Consider the following 20,953-nt stretch of genomic DNA (forward strand, 5'->3'; position numbering starts at 1 on the left):
TGGTCTGGATGAATTCATCTGATAGTCAGCTGGTCAGTCTGATAACAATATGTAACATGTCATAGTGACATGCCTCCCTGAAGAGTTACATGCGTGAACATTACAGTGGAAATGCTGAATTTTCTGGATTCTGTAACACTAGAAACTAACAGATCGACTCAGAAATCGTTTTTCATCCTCATGTGGCCGGTTAGCTCAGCTGGTTAGAGCGTGGTGCTAATAACGCCAAGGTCACGGGTTCGATCCCCGTACGGGCCAGCTTATTTTTAAAGAACCACATGAGTAGAGTCTGTTAATGACCTGATACTCACCTAGACCTGGACCTGGAGGAAACCTGTTCTGATCCTGTCTCCAATCAGCGGTTCTCTGATGATCCATTAATGTCTTCAGATGTTCAGACTCATGCAGATCAGATCTTGGTCCACCTCCTCCGTCAGTAAATCATCAAAACAATGTCAAATATTATAATATGAATATTTCTATCCTGTTGCCTCTAGCTTTAATGGAATATTGTGTTATTAAGAAGTAAAGTGAGACATTCAGAAGTTTGATGAATCATTTATGACATCTTCTCTAGCTGGTTTTTGAGCATAAATAAATAAATAAATGAATTAAACATAAATAAAAACCTTTAAACTGATAAAATCACAGAAACTGAAAGACTATTTAAACCCTTAGAATCAGAAATAAAGTTATTTTCTGTGGTTACACGTTTTCCTTAATTAACGTCACCGTGATAAAGGTTTGGAGTTCAGTTCTAGCTCGTGATTTATTTCAGGATTGTTCTAGTTGGAACTTGAAGCTCTCTTCTCTTGTTAATGAGTGTCTGGTTTAAGTTCTGCTCTGAGCTTCGTGACATTTTCAGACCAAACACAGAAAATGTTTCTGCAGAAGTTTTCCCTGAGCGCTGGTCGACCTTCAGGACCAACAAGCGTCTTCCAGGGACTCGTTGCGTAAGTGTCTGAACGCCTGGAGGTTCCTGAACGCTCACCTCTGCTCTTTCAGTTTCGTTCTTTATGCTTAATTCTTCAAGTTATAAGAATAAGAATGGAACTGTGACCTGATTAGCTGATCCTATCATTTATAAACAGTTTCATATCTTGATTGATAAAATCATTAATTAATAAAAGGCTGATTAGAGTTCAAAGGACACAGCGTCTCAGTTAATGAGAAGTGAATTTAAACAGAAACAACCACAACGACTGATGAAACATGGAATATAGATCAATGGAGAAGTTCACTGATGAAGAGGAGCATCACATCTACCTGGAAAATAGAACAGAAGAAGAAGAGGATGAGGAAAGAGGAGGAGGATAAAAAAGGAGAAAGACAGACAAGGACGAAACCTACGATACTACTGTACATGAGAAGAAGAAGAACGAGGAGAGAGGAAAGAGGAGGAGAGAGAAGGAGGAGAAGGAGGAGGGACAAGAAAGGAGGAAGAAGACTGAGGAAGTGGGAAGGAGGAGGACAAGAAGACTGAGAGGAGGACAGAAGAAGAGAGAGGAAGGAGGAAGAAAGAGAGAGGAGGAGGAAAGGAGGAGAAGAAGAAGATGAAGAGAGGAGAAGAAGAGGAGGTGGAGAAGGAGGAAAATAAAGAGAAGGATGAGAAGAGGATGTGAAGGAGAAGTGAGGAGGCGGAGGAGGAGGACAAGAACAGGAGGTGGAGAAGGAGGAGGACAAGAAGAAGACTGAGAAAGAAGAAGGAGAACTGACAGAGTAGTAGTAGTAGTAGCAGTGATCCTCCTCCTCTCCTCCTCCCATGTCCTCCTCCATGTCCTCCTCCATCGTCTCTGTCCACAATTGATTCCATCTTGGTTCATCTTGTTTTTCTACCTCCATGTTCTGTTCCTCACCTGATGATGATTAGTAAAGGTTACCATGGTTACCACCACCACACCTCTACTCCTCATCCTCCAGGAGGATCTTTGTCTCTATTAATGTTCTCTAAAGAGCTGTTTGGGTGCAGGAGCCGGGCTTCAAACTACCAACCCTCCAGCCTCATCAGCTCCATGTCCTGCTCTCCTCTGTTGTATTTATAGCTGTGTTTGAGGTTAGTGTGTTGCATAAGAAGCCTGTTTAGTAACGTGATCCTCCCACTGAAAGCCACGCTGCAGTCAGAGGACGGCTAACCTGCTCTATTTACACATTCTCATTTAAATTCAGATTTATTTTTTACGTTGCGTCTACTGACTCAATAAATCTGCTGTTAGAGGACAGAATATTCAGCTTCAGCTCAGATACAGAGCTGAAAAACGTTTATGGGAAAAGCGTTATCATTAAACTTACTTTCACTAATGTTCATTATTTTGTAAAGGTCACCAGTGTCTTCATTAGGCGCCTCGCGGCCTTTTAGTGAAGACCTTTAAACACTCAGATGGCCTGATCGGGTTTTTTCAGTTTTTAAATCTCTTTGTCTCAGAGATGCTCGACTCACAGCGGCTCCAGAACAATTCACCAGATGGCCAGTCCTCTGCGCTGGTGGGTGGCAGTGAGCGGTGTGAAACAACGGATGACATTTATATCTAAAGTAGAAGCTGCTGCGTGGACAACACCCATGCTGAATTTAAAAGCAAGTCCTCGGCACGGGAAGAGTGTAACTTTGTCAGATTCTATTGAAACGGCAGGATGGTAATTTGTAAATCAATGTTAAATTGACTTGTTTTTCAACGGAGACTGGTTCATGCAGACAGGTTAGGTCACAGAAAGAGGTCATACAGTTTAACTGATGTATATTCATATAAATGCAGCTCTTAGTTGTTTGTGAAATCAACGATCCTTCAGAATTTTCTCAGTTCTTCATAAAAATCACTCAAAACGTCAGTGGATTCTCACACAAGTCCAGAAAGTTGGCACAGAGAACCCAAGCAAACAAATGAAACAGAAATATTTGACATTTGTATTTGTTTATTCAGGAAAAAGAGCCAATATTACATATCAGAGAGGAGCTCCTCTAGGATTCAATCAGAGCCCATGGGTTCAGAAGTGTTTCCATCAATGTAATGAGACTCAGGTGTGGTTCAGTTCCTGGTTTAGTTTCAATAAATCAGGGATTTGTCTCAGTCTGATCTTCACAACACATGTTTGTGGACAAAGGAGCTTTCTGAGGAGCTCAGAGAAAGAGTTGTTGTCGCTCATCAGGCTGGAAAAGGTTCCAGAACCATATCTAAAGAGTTTGGAACCCACAAATAATCCACAGTCAGACAGATTGAAGACGACTGTTCCCCTCTACAGGAGTGGTCCACCAACAAAGATCACTCCATAGTAGTCTGAGAGGTCCCAAAGGAACCCAGGGGAACTTCTAAGCAGCTAAAGGCCTCTCTCTGATTGGCTAATAATAATGTTGATGAATCCACTGAACAATCATGGTGTGATGGACAAAGAGACTGCTCTCCAAGAAGAACATTTCTAAACATCATGTGGACAAGACAGAAGACTATTGGGACAATGTTTAGTGGACAGATGAGACCAAAGTAGAATAGTTTGGTTTAAATGAGAGGCGTCATTACAAAACCCTAAATTATTAATAGTCTTGTATAAATAAACACACATGTATAATAATTCTGTTTCATGTGTTTGACTTTTGTGAACATCATCTGATGCTTTGAGTCGTTTTCATGCAGAAAATTCTGAAGGACGCAAAAACTTTTAAATGACACTTTAAATGTTAGCAACGTTAGCAGAGACACCTTTCTAGAGAAGGAATTTTCTAATTTATTTCCTTTGCTGCCTTGACTCAGCAGTTGAGTTTTCCAGGACAAATCTTAACCTGTGATGATGGCGTACAACAAGTCTTTGTATGAGGATATGAGACTTTTTTTAATGTGTACATTCTCCCACTCGGAGAAGTCCTGTAAATGTCAGTTTATTTGCTGATTACAAACTGATTTATTTCTTACCTGACTGTCAGATGAAACTTAAATATTGCAAAAAAGATAAATCTGTCAACAGACACAGCAGAAGTTTTTGATAATCTTTCAACAACTTGAAGCAGAAGATGTCACAAAGCTCATCTTTGATGCTTCCCTGTTCTGTGAATTTTTGTTGCACTTGTTCATTTGATGGTGTACCACAAGGCTCTGTACGAGGACGCTTGTTGTTTATTTAGTGGTCATGCTCCTACTTGACAACATCCAACATGAATTAATGTAAATATCAGATTACATGCAGATGATACTTTGATTTATGTTTCCATCCAGTCAGTTCCTTTTATCAACTCAAACGTTTCCTCATCTGCTACAAACACATCAGTAATTTTCCAGGACAGATCAGCAGCTTGAAGCCAGAAGATCTCACAAAAAACCTGGAAAACCTTCAACTGTAGAAAAAGGAAAGAGGATCCACGACTCCCAGAAGCAGATTGAGGATCTAGAAGTCTTTATTTTGTCCAGAATCAGAAGCTTCAGCTGTAAATATAATCAGCTTTGTTTTGCAAACATACGAGGAATTAGTGCTCATCCATTTGTACTCTCCAAGAGATGCGAGCAAGCTGCAGCAGTATTAGTTGTTGGATGTCTTCCATCTAGTCTTAGTACCTTGTCAAAGACATCACACATCCTTTCCATTCACTCTGCTACCCTCTGGAAGACGGTACAGGTCGCTTACAGCCAGACAGCCATCACTGTCCTGAACTCTGTTCCCCTTCTACCCATCCCCTCTGCAAAATCATCTTCAATGTCACTTTACACTAAACACTTTATATTTATAATGAGGGAGTGGGTGTGTGCATGGGTGGGGCAGGAAGGGTTTGTGGATGCTGAACCTATATATTGGCTCGGTGAAGGTGGGTGGGTGTAATTTATGTTATTGTGTCTGTTTGTTGTGTCTTCTAAGGAGAGCCATCGTAATTTCATTGTATGCGACATGCAATGACAATAAAAGCATTCTGAATCTGATTTATTTTGTCCAGAATCAGAAGCTTCAGCTGTAAATATAATCAGCTTTATGTTGCAAACATGGAAGGAATTAGTTCTCATCCATTTGTACTCTCCAAGAGAAGCGAGCAAGCTGCAGCAGTATTAGTCGTTAGGTATCTCCCGTCTAGTCTTAGTTTCCTCTACAGTTCCATATCCACAGCTCTTCCACCAGTGACATCCAGTCCAGCGACCACACACCTTTTACTGGCAGTCGACATCTATCAGGGGACGGTTTAGATCCATCAGCCTCTGGGACGCGAGCCCAGCTCTGCTCTGTAGAAAAGGAAAGAGGAGCCATGACTTCCAGAAGCTGATGGAGGCTGTAGAAGTCTTTAGTTTGTTCAGAATCTGAACCTTCACCTGAAAAAACTCCTCATCTGTCCATCCTTTCAGTGAGAGGGCTGGTTCTGATTTGGATGGGTGTTTACTGACGGACAGAAATGATTGGATCATTAGTTCCACGCAGCATCGTTTGAATATGTGCCTGCTTCGTATGAAGAGGGGCTGTAATAGTGTTGCATTTGCAGCTTGTAAATGAATTATGTCAAACAAGGACCTCACAAAGATAGATATGCTAATGTGTGTGTGTGTATGTTTGAGGGGTATGGGGACGCAGATGGCGGCTAAATATAACGACTTCTGTCACAGGAAGAGGAAGTGATCCCTAAAACAGACCACAGGGACGGCTGATGGATAGTGTGTTTGGTTTTACTCGCGGTAGGAGGACGTGAATGTGTCCATGCAGCCTCGCTGTGAGGACTCGCCTCACGTTAGAGGACAAACAGGAAGTCCTCAGAAGGTAAATAATTACATTTGAGGGCAACGTTCGGTTTAAGGTTAACAGTGAGTCTGCAGGAAATGAATGGAAGTCAATGACGTCCCTGTAAGTGATGGAAACACCGCTGTGTGTGTGTGTGTGCTCATTAATTCTGTGTTTGCAGGAAGAAACAGATGCAGACGTTTTGTCTCATTATGTAAAAGACAGGACGCACAAACACACTCTCAGAGGCTGGTCTTTCCATCTTTGTGAGGACCTGCATGGACAGTCTTCGACCTTCTGAAGTTGAGAGGTCTGAGCCGAACGTCCTCGCTGTGATAGAAAGAGACAGAAACACACACACACACATATATACACACAGCTCTCTGGTGGATGCGGTCGGCATGGCAACAAGTTGGATGACCATATTTGGCGTATAAATTGGCGTTTTAACAGTTTTGGGGGAATTTGGAATTAGTTTACTTAATAAAAAAGGGAAGGGAAGGAGGGAGGAGGAGGGAGGAGGAGAAAGCAAAGGCAACATGGACGAAAGAGGATCTACAAGAACATAAAATGGAATGTCTAAAAACCTCCTATTAATAAATAGGAGGTTTAAATATATAAATATTAATAAATATAAAATACAACAACATATTAAATTCAATCATATTCAACTATATATTATTTTTATCATCGTTACTTATGTCCTTAAAATCAGTACAAATACCCAAAAAGTATTAATAATGTCCAATAATATATATATTTATTATAATATATATAAAATATTGATATTGATATAAATATGAAAAATTTATTTTCTAGTATGTGATTAATTAATGGATAATTACTGAACAAAAAGTTATGGATAAAGTTTTTAAAAACCAAGCTGAGGCCACGCCCCTTCTCGTCCAGTCTGCTCTGATTGGTTGGCTCCAGTGGCCTGAACAGACTCCGCCCACACAAGCACAGAGCAGGAGTACTGCCGGTGTAGGAGGGGCATAAGATGGTTGCCTTATCAGGACACGCCCCATGTGCAGGATGTGTCATCAACACATTTTGATCGTTTTCCAGGAGGTGAAAACGATCCAACTTTTAAATAACTTTTCTGGTAACGTTGAGCCTGATACTGGCGACAAGATGAGACATGGTTGAAAACATATCATTTTATTTAATGCATCTGAGAACAAACAAACTGATCTTTAGTTTCTTTGTGTGAATCTGGGTTCTACTCCAGATCAGACATCTTAACTGAAGCCTCTTTGTTCAGGTTTTTCTGCTCCTTGCACTCGTGATAAAAGCTCAAATCAATTTTCACTCTGACTAAATGTGAAGCTGCTTTCTGTAATCACTCCATCGCGGCCTCTTTCTTCTCATTTATCTGTTTTTCATGTTTCCCTCCTCTCGCCTGTTGTCCTTCTCTGCTGTCGAACGCTCTCCCGCTGCTTTAATGAGTTTTTAAAACACAACTCAACGTCAGGCTGTCGAGTCCATGCAGGTTATTTTTTATTTTACAGAGTCGTCTCAGTCTGATCGGTGTCGTTCCAGCCTCGCATTAACCCAGCGCTGCCGGTTCAGACGTCCTTTAATGACCTGCACAGACTCATTACTGTGTTTTACATTTTAAAAATAGTTCTTTAGTGTTTCAGAGCAACAAGCAGATTTCAGGCTTCAGTCCAAACTCTACAGGTCTGTGTCTCTGTCGTCCACCTGGAGTCCTCGTCTGATGTCCACGTCCAGACTCTGACATGTTGTTTTATTTTTATCCAGCGGTGACGGTCACAGCCCCGTCCTGCCTCAGAAACACCTCAGGAGTCAGATGAATGGAGGCGAAGGACAGAAAGAGTCCAGCGGCTTCATGTCTCATTATCTGTCCAAAATAAATCTGAACATATTTAATAAACTGCAGAAATTATTAAATAAATCACAAATATGGATCAAATTTAGAAATTAAATATGTAACTTTATATAATATCGTTTCAAATCACCAAAAACATAAATAAAATATGAAAATATTAATAAAATACAGAATAAAATTAATTAACACAGTTTAGCAATTAAAAATGAAATCTCTGATTAAAAATAAAACAAATTGACCAAAGAAATAATAAATATATATAATGAAGGTAAATACAGATGTTTAAATCACGTATAGTTTTATAGATTAATATAATCCAGAGCTGAAATCTGTTGGAGGTAAAGAAAAGAGACGTCAGTCGTGATATTTATTCTTTTTATTAAGATTATTTCGTCTCAGTCCTGAACTTTAAAACTCTCTCTCTCTGTGTCTGTCGGTCGCCCACGCCGTCACTCTCTGTCCACCTTCTCTGTTAAAAGGTAGAAAAGCTTTTCATTACTTTCACCTGAGTTTCCTCCTCCTCCTCTAACGATCCCACTAGTGACGGATTTATTCCAGTGGCCGGATCTAGAGATAAGAAACCCTCCTATATCCTGGTTCTCTACCTGTCAATCAAAGAGGCCACACCCCCTTAACTCTGCAGAACTTTAATCCTCGATCTGATTTAAACAGGTGAGTTCTAGAAACATTGATCATGTCCAGAGACATGTTGGTTTAACATGGAGGTCTATGGAGGCTGACTGACTGGTGGAGCCTCTAGTGGACGGTGGAGGAACTGCAGCCTCATCATTCCACAGCCCTGGAGTGTGTGGAGGTTCTCAGTGGTTCAGGTCATGTCAGGTAGAAGTTATAAAAACAAGACATCAGGACTCGTTATGTTTCTAGAAGACGTTTCCTCCAAGTCTCTGAAGGCTCTAAATCAGCTCTAATGGAGACACTCCAGAAATAACTCTTATTGGTGGAGGAAGCTCAGTCTGACTTCCAGGCTCTTCCTCCTCTTCCTCCTCTTCCTCCCCATCATGTGACTGCAGAGCGTTTGTGTGTGTGTGTGTTGTGTGTGTGTTGGTGTCATTACCCTAATGATCAGATGTGTGTGTGTTTATCTCACCATTCAACCTAATGATCACCACCATCTGCTCCCTGTGCTCCACTAATTATAATCATCACGTTCGTTTCCACTCAACATTAAAGACGAGCAGATACAGACGCTGTCCACGCACTAAACTCTTTATCTGTTGCTTCAGTTTCACATTCGTGGAGACATTTGAAGTCGTGAATGTTGCTGTAGCTCCTTGAAAACATGTCATCTTCCTCCTAGCTTAGATAGATAGATAGATAGATAGATAGATGGATAGATGGATAGCCTCCCAGCTAACAGTAGCTCCTCCCATAGCTCTCAGCATCTTCCTCATCTCTGAAGGTCTGTCTGTGTGGAGTTCATCACTTCCTCTGTGGTCACTGCTCAGTTACCAAATAATCTTTACTACGGAAGAAAATATTATCCATTGATTATAATTATTGAGGTAACGTCGTCTGATTCTCCAGAGTCTGCTCTGAAATGTAAAGCTGAATAAATGATTCAGGTTTCTGTCCTGGCTAATGAAAGCTGGCGCTCTTTGATATGTAAAAACCTCTTTTACATTTTTACACAAATGAAATGACAGGTGGCCGGTGTGTGTGTTTTAACGTGTGTGTTTTAATGTGTGTATTTTAATGTGTGTTTTAGTGTGTGCGTTTCAGTGTGTGTGTGTTTTAGTGCATGTGTTTTAGTGTGTGTGTAATCCAGCCATCAAATAAAATAAATGAAAGCACATCTGAGACTTTGATTCTGTTTCCAGTGTCGCTGCAGAACAAAAACACGTTTTTGTTCCCATTACACACAAACTCATGTTCCTATCTTTGTGAGGGCCTTCTGTTGACATGATACATTCACCAATTATCTCAACTAAGGCTCTGAACAGACATTAATACTGGTCCAGGGTGATCTGGTCTCTAGAGTCCAGGTGTGAACACTGATCTGGTGTCAGTCCACATGTGGAGGTGGTCTGGGACACGTGACCTCCTTCCTTTGGTAGTGTGAACACACAATGAGTCCTGGGTCACATTAAAGACCACCTACTCAACAGGGCTGATCTGAGGAAGAGGAGTTTAACTCATTCATTCAACCACTAGTAGAAATGATCACATGAATCAGTGATGTCTGTTCATTAGTAATGAGAATAAATCAGATCTTAACATGTGAGAGTCTTTCCATCTTGTTCCAACATCTGGATCATGTCTCCAAGTCAACCAGCAGCTGTTGATGGTTCTGATCCAGCGGTAGGTAGAGATCCATTAGAGACAGCAGCTGCTACAATATTCTACTGACCACATGATGGCGCTGCTGATTTACAGACACACAAACTGAGATCAGATCTCAAGTGCTGGCTGGGGACGCATGTGGAGACACATTTATATTAAGACCATGTGTGGATGGTGCAGATATCCTGATTTTGATTCAGTAAGTAAAGTTATTTATTTCCTCTCTCTGTCTCTCTTTTTATTCCGTCCCATTGTGTGTGACTGTCTCTCGCCCAGAGGGGAAGGTGGAGGTGACTAAAGAGGGGATGAAGCTGTGCACGATGGGGCCGGGCAAAGTGTTCGGAGAGCTGGCGATCCTCTACAACTGCACCAGGACGGCGACTGTCAAGAGTGAGTACTCTGTCCATGTACGGTGTTCAGCCATGCAGGGTGCAACGGGAGGGTCTTGCTCAAAGGCACCTCAGAGGGGATCCAACTAGTGACCTCACTGTCCCATAGCTACTTCCCTAACCACTACCCCACAGCTCCCAAACATGCCCTTAAATGCAAAGTATCATCCACGTATGAAGTGATCCTCTGGTCTCAATCTCTGTAGCTAGACGTCCCAGTCTCTGGTCGCCTTGGTAACCCTCTTAAACCAGTTGACTCCAACACAGAGTTCCCCCCAAAATGTTTCCCTGAGGAAACACCGTCCACCACTTTGGTTCCTACCACCAGATCCACCATGATGATAGCGGCTTGGAGGAAGAAGAAGAAGAAGAAGAAGAAGAGCTAACTTCGCCCACACACTAGACATATATGAGGGTTACCATGGCAACCAGGAGCCTGGGACATCCACTAGTCAGTACTAACCGACATAGACAGTGAATGAATCTCTTTATATAAGGATTTAGTGGAGATCCAGGTCTACGAGCATCTACTGACAGACCAGGACCAACTCAAGCTCAAAGGACTCAGAGGATCAGACCTTCAGACCTTCAGACGTCTGGTAGAGTCCAGGTCTGGTTGGCTCAGAACAGATTTGGAGGAAAACATTGTGTAAATCCAATCAAAACGCAGCAGACACACTCAAACGGCTTGACGTTGTTTGACGTTAACTTTGTGTCACCGTGAGTTTTGGTGTCTGGCTCTTCTGCAGCAGCGACACCGACGGATACCAGACCCTCTTCCTCATCGTCATCCTCCTCTGCTCAGATAAAACTGCAGCAGGAGCATCAGGGAGGCAACAAACCATCAACCACAACTCTGGCAGCAGTGTGTCTCTGTGTGTGTGTGTGTGTGTGTGCACGGACCTCCAACTTTTTTGTCAGGGCTTCCTGGTGGAGTGCTCACTAAGCAGCGGTTGCCAGGCAACACCATCCGGTCCAGCCAATGAGCTAAGTTTTGGCAAGTGTGTCTCTTGGCAACAGCGCTGGGTTCGAGGGGATTCGTTTGCAGAAGCTTTTTTTTTTTTGCTCGTTATCTTCACATTAACACGAGGAGCTCCAGCTGGAGTTTGTCTGCTTTAATTCTTTGAGCGGTTTCAATAATAAACGTCGGTTTTTAATCCACAAACACAAAACGTGCAGATAAAACCCTCTGCTGCACGCCGCTGCCACTTAGTCTCAGTTTATCTAAAAGGCTGTGGTGCAGAAGACATGTTGTTAAAGTTTTATTGTGAGTCTTTTATTTTGAAAGTGCAAAGATTTGAAGACATCACATATCCAGGAAATCCTGTTTGGCATGAACATGTGACTGTGTGCAGGTCATGATCTGAGTTTAAAATATTTAGAAAGAATTCCTTCAAAACTAAAACTTAATGTGTTATCTGAGGTTTTATGATTTAAACTAATTATAATGTGATAACTGTTTTGTAAAATGCTAATTTGTTGTCATCAACTCTGTGAATATGGAAGTGAACATTCAATATAAAACATTATTTAACAATTAAAAGGAGAAAAACAGTAAACTACTGGTGATATATATATAGTCCATATATGACAATAGTTTCTAATTATTCAAATACATCTTGTCCTTGTTTTTTAATAAAAACATGTTTTAGATAAATTAAACTGATTCACTAGAAGGAAGAGGTGAAAGAATGAAGGATGGATCTACGTCTCTAACTTCTGATCGTGCTGCTGCTGCTCAGAGTGTCTGACATCCTATAAACTTTGGCGCCCGTGTCTCAGACAAAGCTGGTCGCCACGGTTACGATGCATCCACCTGAAGTTGCTGACAGTTGCCGTGGAGACGCAGACTTGTACATACTTGGTCTGGTTTAATGAGCGTTTGAGGTTTGCGGGCGGTTCCCAGAGTTAAAGACACGTTGTTAAAGGTCTAAACCCAGGAGGAGTAAACACAGCCTCTGTTTGGTCACCTCTCTTTATTGCTGCTTTATGACCTGACATCTGTTGCCACGGAGACGCCAAGTGTCCCTGTATCCATGGAAACAACAGGAGAATGAGTGTACGGTGTGTTGCAGGTGGACTCGTCGCGGCTCGATGGTCAATATTAATATTTATTATCGACTGGCTGGTGTCAGCTTGTTCCAAAATATAGATCACCTCCCACCTTTAAATATCTGTGTTCACACCTGCTGTTAAATCCTTAAAGTTTTTATCCGTCCGTCCTTCCTTCCGTCCTTCCTTCCTTCCTTCCTTCCTTCCTTCCTTCCTTCCGTCCTTCCTTCCTTCCTTCCTTCCTTCCTTCCTTCCTTGCTCTGAAGCTCAGGGGCCATCAGTTCAGCATCACTCGTTCTGTTGCCACGGCAACGCCTGCATATTGTCGTGCACAATAAAGGCACAAATAAAACAAACGTGCACACGTTCATTCAGACAGAAACTCTGGTCCTCTGATCATTTACATATTTCATTTAATAAAATCGTTCCTGGTGTCTCGTAGCTCTGACCCATGTGAAGCTGTGGGCCATCGACCGTCAGTGTTTCCAGACCATCATGATGAGAACGGGACTCATCAAACACGCCGAGTACATGGAGTTCCTCAAGAGGTGACGGCAAAACTCTGCAGAGTCAGAAAGTTGAACTGCTTCAACATAAAAGAATAAGATTTAAAAGAAAGCGTTGTGTGTTTGTTTTCAGCGTTCCCACCTTCCACAGTCTCCCAGAGGAAACGCTCAGTAAACTGGCCGACGTCATGGAGGAGGTGAGTCTGGTTTGATCCACTCTGTCTTCTTCTGTGGTGGAGCTGACTGTACGTCCTCCGACCAGACGCTGTGCTCTTGTGTTTAGACTCACTATGAAGATGGAGAGTACATCATCAGACAGGGAGCCAGAGGAGACACCTTCTTCATCATCAGTAAGGGGACGGTGAGTTCATCACTACTTAACCTCTGTAGTCCTAGAGTTAGAGTTAAGGAGAAAATAAATCAGGACGATCTCCAAGAACTGTCAGGTCCATGATCCTGACCCTGGTCTCTCTGACTCTGGTCTCTATGGAGCCTGGTCTCTCTGACTCTGGTCTCTATGACCCTGGTCTCTATGGCCCTGGTCTCTGTGGACCCTGGTCTCTGTGGACCCTGGTCTCTATGACCCTGGTCTCTGTGGACCCTGGTCTCTGTGGACCCTGGTCTCTATGACCCTGGTCTCCATGGAGCCTGGTCTCTATGGTCCTGGTCTCTGTGGACCCTGGTCTCTATGAACCTGGTCTCTGTGGACCCTGGTCTCTATGACCCTGATCTCCATGGAGCCTGGTCTCTATGGCCCTGGTCTCTATGACCCTGGTCTCGGTGACCCTGGTCTCTGTGGACCCTGGTCTCTATGACCCTGGTCTCTATGACCCTGGTCTCGGTGACCCTGGTCTCTGTGGACCCTGGTCTCTATGACCCTGGTCTCTATGACCCTGGTCTCCCTTTGGACATTTTATTTATCCTGGACATCATCACATTCTACTATTGTGCACATTATACAATCCAGAAGATGATTGACGTAACTCCCCAGGGAAACCAGTCACCAAGGCATGCTACATATCTAGCTAAGCTATAGGGATGTCCCGATCCGATCACGTGATCGGAAATTGGGGTCGATCACGTGGTTTCAGACTCGATCGGAATCGGACGTTACATCCCGATCAGGGATCGAATATATATATATATATATATATATATATTTATATTTATTCTCATTATTTTTTTTATCAGATCTATAATATTTCAAAACAAATGGGAAAAATAACAGCTTAGTATTTGCTGTTATGTGGTGGTACAGAGTCAGACCGTCTAAACTCCACACAGAAACAACGTATGCGGCATGACGTCACTTTGGATCGGATTGGGACTCTGTATCGGCAGATACTCAAAATCAAATGACTCGGACTCGGGGGCAAAAAAACCTGATCGGGACATCCCTACTAAGCTAACTTTCACTACTAGATGTCTGTATTGTGTTTATTTTCTGTAGTACCACACTTAGCCCGCTAGGTGGAGGTAAAAGACCACATATGAAATTATAATCGAGGCAGGATCAGATTCTGTCAGTCAACTCACCATGTGGTGTATAGTTGATGAAGGACCACAAAAGGTCATAAAAACTATATAAGAGACATTCGTTGTCAGTTGTTTTTGGATTCTATGAAGCACTGAGACATGAGAAGACATTTTGACATGCTGCCTGAGGCTAGCTGGTTATCTCCATCCTGACTGGCTGATCATAATGTTAATTACCTTTATATTCAGGTGAAAGTGACCCAGGGGGATTCTGCCCATCAGGAGCCAGTTCCCCTGAGGGAGCTGGCCCGAGGAGACTGGTTTGGAGAGAGAGCGCTGCAGGGGTAAGATCATGTGACCAGACTCCACCTCCTGACCTTACACTTAGACTCTGATGAATATTCATGTCCTCTGTGATTCAGTCTCTGAACCTTAAACTGAGAATCCATTTGTCCTGATGGTGAAAGTCTGTGCTGAGACATTTCAGTGTTGGACTGATGGACTCAGCTTTAATGTGAACATGACCTGAAGGTGATTACGATCAAAGGTCAAGGTCGATATGTTACAGCTGTTAATAACATCAGTCTGACAGGAAATGAGGAGAGAAGCACTTTATTAAAGGTTTGATGGACAGTTTTTGTGTGTCTGCTTTCACTGTGTCCATGTCCATTTCTGGTGGAGAACAGCTGCAGAGAGGACATGCTTAATCTGTGAGGACATGTTTAATCTGTGAGGACATTTTTAAACATTTATAACTTAATTTTAACTGTGTGGACATTTTAAAATGCTGAGGACCTTTACAAACGTGGACGTTACTAAACTAAAGCACATAGAGGACATAGTGCAGGACTGAAGACAGAACCCTGGGGGACATCACGTCTCCAGCAGAGTCTCAGAGGACCGACTGTAGAGAAACTGCACACGCTAAAAACATAAAGCTTGTGGGCGTTAAAAGCCTGGAAGCATCGAAATGACGAATGTTGAGGACGGATGGAACTGAAGTGATGGAACGTGTGATTCTGTAGAGAAAAATAATCAATACAATCCTCACATGTAGAGAAAACAACACAGAGTACGATCACGTGAGATGTGAAACTCTTAGGAGGCAGGTTTACTAACGTCCCGCCATCATCCCATCTGCTGCTAATTGGTTTAAAGTGTTTTCTACCATTTACATCCCTGTGTTTGTCTCCTGTTCCTCTGTCTGTGTGAGGACCAGATTCACTTTCAGCCATGACACCGTGGTAGGTGACGGCATTTCAGTTTTTAAAGTTTTTAAAGTAAGAGGTGCTCCCAGCCTGACTCATGTGTTCAGTCAGACAGCAAGATGCAAGATAAGAACAAACTAAAATACTAATATACCACATGTCATCATCCGGTCACCGAGGCTTCATCTTGCAGCTCCTCAGCTGTTATGAAGTGGCGAGAAAACACTGACACTGTGTTTATTATCTGTACTACCACCGACAGCCCACTAGATGGAGACCAGGGACCATCTATGACATTAAAGCACGGGGCTCAGATTCTGTCAGGCAAGTCACCATGTGGTGAATAGTTGATGGAAAACCACATGGATACGCTAAAAAAAGCCACAACATGTAATAACAACTATATCAGTTGCCTTTGTTGTCAGTTGTAATTGGATTTTAATCCAATTTTAATTTGGCTAGCTGGTTAGCTCCGGCTTGGTAACAATGGAAAGAGTAGAGGTTCTCTGGTTTCTAATGACACCCAGCATGGCAGAGTGGAGCAGAGAGGATTGTGGGTAATGTTATGTACTTTTTTTCATATTTACACAGTTTTTATTTTTGGGAAATAAGTAACAAACAAACACACTCAGACGGTTGTTTTACAGGTTTTACTTGATTATTTCTGTTATTATTTCTGACAAGACGTTACAGTAGAATTGGTCATGGGTAAGGGGCGGTCTCATAAACCATGTAATCCTGGTTGTGTGTGTTTGTGTGTCTCCAGGGAGGATGTCAGAACCGCTAACGTCATCGCTGCCGAGTCCGTCACCTGCCTGGTCATCGACCGAGAGTAAGAAGTCATATCGTGTCACATTTACTGTTTACAGTGAAAGCTAAACTCAGTTCCTCTCTGTCTCACTGTGATGTGTTCAGGTCCTGTAATACCTGAGAGATAAAACGTCCTCTGTCTGCTTCAAGATTCACGATTCAGTTGATTATTTGTCACATGCTTGGTTTACAGGTACAGCAGCAGTGAAATGAAGCTGAACAAACCCCACGCTGTGCAAACTTAGCAAATCCTAAGAACTCAGCTCCAGTTAGACTGTTAACATGTTTTGTTTTTGTGACTTTAAGACTGAACTTATTTATTTCTGATCCAGACTGAAGCTGCTGCTGGTGAGTTTAAAGCTGCTGCTGCCCTCTGCAGGTCACTAAGACTAACTACCAACACACGGACACAGCAGCCCCACAGTTAGACCAGTCACTGTGAACTCAATCAAACAAACACAATGAAACACAAATGAGCACAAACAAAACATCAACAAACCAGATTGATGGAAAACAATTGCAGATAACTAACCTGGAAGCCAGACTATCTTCCCTGACCTTCACATCATTTGGTCTGGAGTCTCTCCTTTGGGATCTGATGATGTTTTCTGATTGATTTCTACATTTATTAGAGCTACAGCTTAGTGAAGCCTGAACAATGAAAGACAAACAGCTGTCTAAGCTCGACTGTAGGAAGTTAAATGACTGATGACTGCAACGATAAATAAAGGTGAATTAGTGACGTTATCAGGAGCTGTTTGCTTATGTTTTAATGTTTCGTTGTCGCTGAAGAAGTTTAGTTGGAGTGTTTCTGCTCTGTGGGACAATCAGAGGAACTGAGTCTGAGTCCACTGATTCAAAATCACTTAAAAAGGTCGTATAAGCTGTGTTCTGATTGGCTGCTCTCTGTCTTCTCCCCCTCAGCTCATTCAAGCATCTGATTGGTGGACTAGACGACGTTTCAAATAAAGGTTATGAGGACGCCGAAACCAAAGCCAAGTAGGTTCAACACGCTCTCACACACGAGACCAGATTCCAACAAAAACACCAGATAATATGCAGCTGTTCTTATATGTTTGTCATATGTGACTTTAAACTAACGGTCACTGACAGTTTCAGATCAAATTATGACTTAAATAATATTTTTGTAGCCCTGAAGCAAGAATCTAAAGTTTAAATAATAGTGGGATTATTGAATAGGATCCTGCAGTCTGTGTCTGTTGCTGCAGCAGCTTTATCCTCTATGTGTCAATGTTTACAGCAGTAACAGGACACTGCTTATGCAAGAACAGCTAATAATACCAGCAGCAGCTAGAGAGTCTGAAGCAGGTCAGCCTGAAGGACACAGCTCTGGAAATCAGTGTCTTTAATCTGAGGTATGTGTGATCATCAGTGATAGAAAAGTATCAGTAAAATAATGAAGACAGAAAGATTTAAAAACGTCTCATCACTCATCACTGGTCTGATGTGAAGGTTTGTATGCAAACATTAAAGCGACACGAATAAAATGTATTAGAATAAAGCTAACTTTAATTTAACTGTGTATTTTAAATGTGGTTAATTACTGACGTGAATTAATTCACTCACGTCACAACGAAGATCTAGAAATAAAGATGAATTTTCTTGTTATCTGGATCATGTCTCCAAGTCAACCAGCAGCTGTTGATGGTTCTGATCCAGCGGTAGGTAGAGATCCATTAGAGACAGCAGCTGCTACAATATTCTACTGACCACATGATGGCGCTGCTGATTTACAGACACACAAACTGAGATCAGATCTCAAGTGCTGGCTGGGGACGCATGTGGAGACACATTTATATTAAGACCAGGTGGAGACACAGGGACATAGAGATGGACAGGTGAGACCAGGTGTTGATGTGAGGTCTGAAGGAGGCGTTAAGCTGCATGATGTCTCACAAGTGGAAGTCATAAGTGGATGTATATGTGTGTAACAGTAGCCGCTGGGTCTGGATCAGGTGACTGTCGGTCATGTGACAGTGGAGCTAAACGCTGTCAGTCGTTTCCTCTTATGGTCTAGAGTCAATACAGCACACACCAGGTGTCCATCTGTCAATCACACTAACAGAAAACAGAGTGTGAATGTAAGATAAGATAAGATAAGGGTTTATTTGTCACAAGCACAGTTATACATACAATACACAGTGAAATGTATTTGTACCTGCAGGAACAAAAACATTACTAAAAACAGTAATAATTGCACATAACACTCAAGATAAACAATATAAATGTATAACTGAGAAAAACAAAATAAAACATAGACTGTAAACTTGAATGTAAACTTAAAGGGGGTCGTAATATTTGAAAGCAGCTCAGAGTGTGAGTGTGTGTAGTCTATAATAACATAAAGTTAGAGATAACAATATAGTACAAAATGTTATAGAGAAGACAAATGAACATTATTACTACATGAGACTAAAATGAGATTAAACAGAACAAAGTGATAAAACATATCACTGTGAATGAAAATAAAATATGGATAAAAAAGATAAAAGCGTCTTTTATAAAAAATTTTTTGCCAAATTAGAAAAATTGCTTAAATCTTAGTGAAGATCGACGTCAGTGAGTTAAAACCTTTAAGGATGAAGAACTGAAGTAACTTGCTGCTTTACAGATACTGATTGTAGTAAAGTTTATCTGGAGTCTCTCTGTTGGGAACTGATTCTGATCTGCCGGGCCAATCGGATCGTGTGTGGGCGGGGCTTAATGTGGTGACGGACAGGAGAGTAACCGTAGTCGTACATGTCATCTGAGCACCGTGGTGTTGAGTTAGTTTAAAATGTCTCTGACTGGTTGGAGGACGATCCAGTTTTTAGTTCTGAAACGCTGCCAATGATGAAAACCAGACGGAGAGTTACCGGACTCTGATTCTGAGAAGAAGTCTGGAGTTTCTGGAACAGAGAGAAGCAGATGAAATGTGTGACTGCATATTTATTTTAAGTTTTTATTTTTATCTTTTCCACAGAAATTTTAATTACTCAAAAAATAATAATAGTAATAAAACACTAGCAGGATTTCTGTGTGAAAAGATAAATATCTCGTCCAGAAAAAATAATAATATGAACACAAAGAGGAAGACACAAACCTGAATATATTAAAGTTGAATAATGCAGCAGCACTGAGACAGTAAACAAAACCAGACCAGAGTCAAATACAAATTCAGCTCGATCAGATTCAGATCATTGAAGTTAGTCTTCACACCCACTCTGGACCTTTACAGTTAATCTCCTTCTCACTATCACCAACTAATTTTAGAGTGTTTACGTGTCAGTTCGTCCTGAACGACTGACACCAGCTACTGTTTCTGCAGAAATCTGATTCCACAGCTTCTGGGAAGTAGGACGATCCCTGTTTGGAGAACCACGCGGGAACCTGTGGAATCCTGGAGGGGGTCGATGTGTCTTAGTGGGCAGGGTGTCAAGATCTTCATTTACCTGAGATATTAGAGGTAGAAATAAATAAATAAAAACTTACGTCTGTCACCTCAGAAGTCACCCAAAGCTCAAGCTGACACACTTTTAATCAAATAAACTAAATAAATAACCTCAAACAGGAAGTCTTTGACTAAGAGTAAACTTTACTTGTTTGTGCTGCTTCATCCTCTCTGAACGTTAGCTCTGAAGCAGCAACTGTTTGCTGACCCACGCTGCGTTGACGTTCTTTTAAAGCAACATTGCCATTGCCCCATATATGTGGAAGGTGTAACTGACAGCTAGCCGTTATATTTAAGATGATTATGAAACGACAGTAAACATGGAAGCTACGTGAAGTTCAAGTCATGTGAGCTCTAATCAGGGCGGGTCAGGAGGCGGGGCTTCGTTATTAAGTCTCCGCCCTCCAGTCACCAATGGGAGGAAGTGGCCATTTTCAGTTACAGTTACAGTTTCTGCAAGAAACATAAAGTAAATAAATCTTAAATTGCAAAACTAGCAAAAAAGGAAACATCAGCTAAAAACTTCAGCTTAACTTTTTGAAGAACTTCATGATTGAGTGAATAAGAAGTGCAGCAGAAACTCTAGAATTCCTTGAAAGTTAAACTCCTGGAGATGATGAAGTGACGAACATCAACAACTTGTCTGATCTGTGAAGTCTGAAGCGTCGCTGTCCTCTGGTTTGAGGTCGGGACAGTCTGTCCTGCAGCCTCCTTCCTCTGTCAGTCAGTGTATTTAATAGCTGAGCTGCATTTACTGGGTGAACCTCTGAGCAATGTTTCCACGTGCTAAAAATACCAGCAGCAGGAGCAGCAGCATGCCGAAACGCTGGTCGTCCTCTTTGGTTGGCATTAGACCCTGCACCCTCACCCAGACCAGACGTGGATGCTGTCGTGGTGAAAAGGACGAAGCTCTACGAGGTCAAACTTTAACTTTTATAGTCACATGTCCACAAAGTCACAGTCGGTAAAAACACAGATTCCATGAAAGCATTGTTGGTCTCTGCGACAGTCTTGTCCTCAGAGGTCGACTCTTCTTCTGGATTCTGACGACGTCCCATTTGTTCGAGGATCGACTTTGTTTGTAACCTTGATGCACAAAGATCTGGAGGATCTGGCAACCTCAGCGCGGCGCCATCACGCCTACCCTCACCATGTAAACTGGAAGTGGAGCTCCTCATTTGAGACGGCTCTCTTACGGACGCTTTGCCGAACCTTCTCTTGAGGAACCAAGA

At 42.0% G+C, this 20,953-nt stretch overlaps 2 protein-coding genes across 2 annotated transcripts in view; one reads left to right on the top strand and one right to left on the bottom strand.

The window, feature by feature from the left end:
- LOC311504239 (microfibril-associated glycoprotein 4-like) overlaps nucleotides 1-20,953 on the bottom strand; it is a gene marked incomplete at its 5' end in the record, with an annotated part of 417,732 nt that overhangs the window by 308,108 nt on the left and 88,671 nt on the right. The window lies entirely within an intron of this gene.
- The window catches only part of prkg1 (protein kinase cGMP-dependent 1), a gene marked incomplete at its 5' end in the record, with an annotated part of 36,878 nt that overhangs the window by 10,136 nt on the left and 5,789 nt on the right, over nucleotides 1-20,953 (top strand). The window contains 7 exons of the mRNA XM_084567944.1: nucleotides 10,106-10,219; nucleotides 12,713-12,818; nucleotides 12,910-12,973; nucleotides 13,060-13,137; nucleotides 14,502-14,596; nucleotides 16,227-16,292; nucleotides 17,195-17,269. Of these exons, the coding sequence (XP_084424070.1) occupies nucleotides 10,106-10,219; nucleotides 12,713-12,818; nucleotides 12,910-12,973; nucleotides 13,060-13,137; nucleotides 14,502-14,596; nucleotides 16,227-16,292; nucleotides 17,195-17,269 (598 nt within the window). The remainder of the gene's footprint in view (nucleotides 1-10,105; nucleotides 10,220-12,712; nucleotides 12,819-12,909; nucleotides 12,974-13,059; nucleotides 13,138-14,501; nucleotides 14,597-16,226; nucleotides 16,293-17,194; nucleotides 17,270-20,953) is intronic.

This window comes from Chelon labrosus (assembly GCF_963514085.1).
Source record: "Chelon labrosus genome assembly, chromosome: 19".
Lineage (NCBI taxonomy): Eukaryota > Metazoa > Chordata > Actinopteri > Mugiliformes > Mugilidae > Chelon > Chelon labrosus.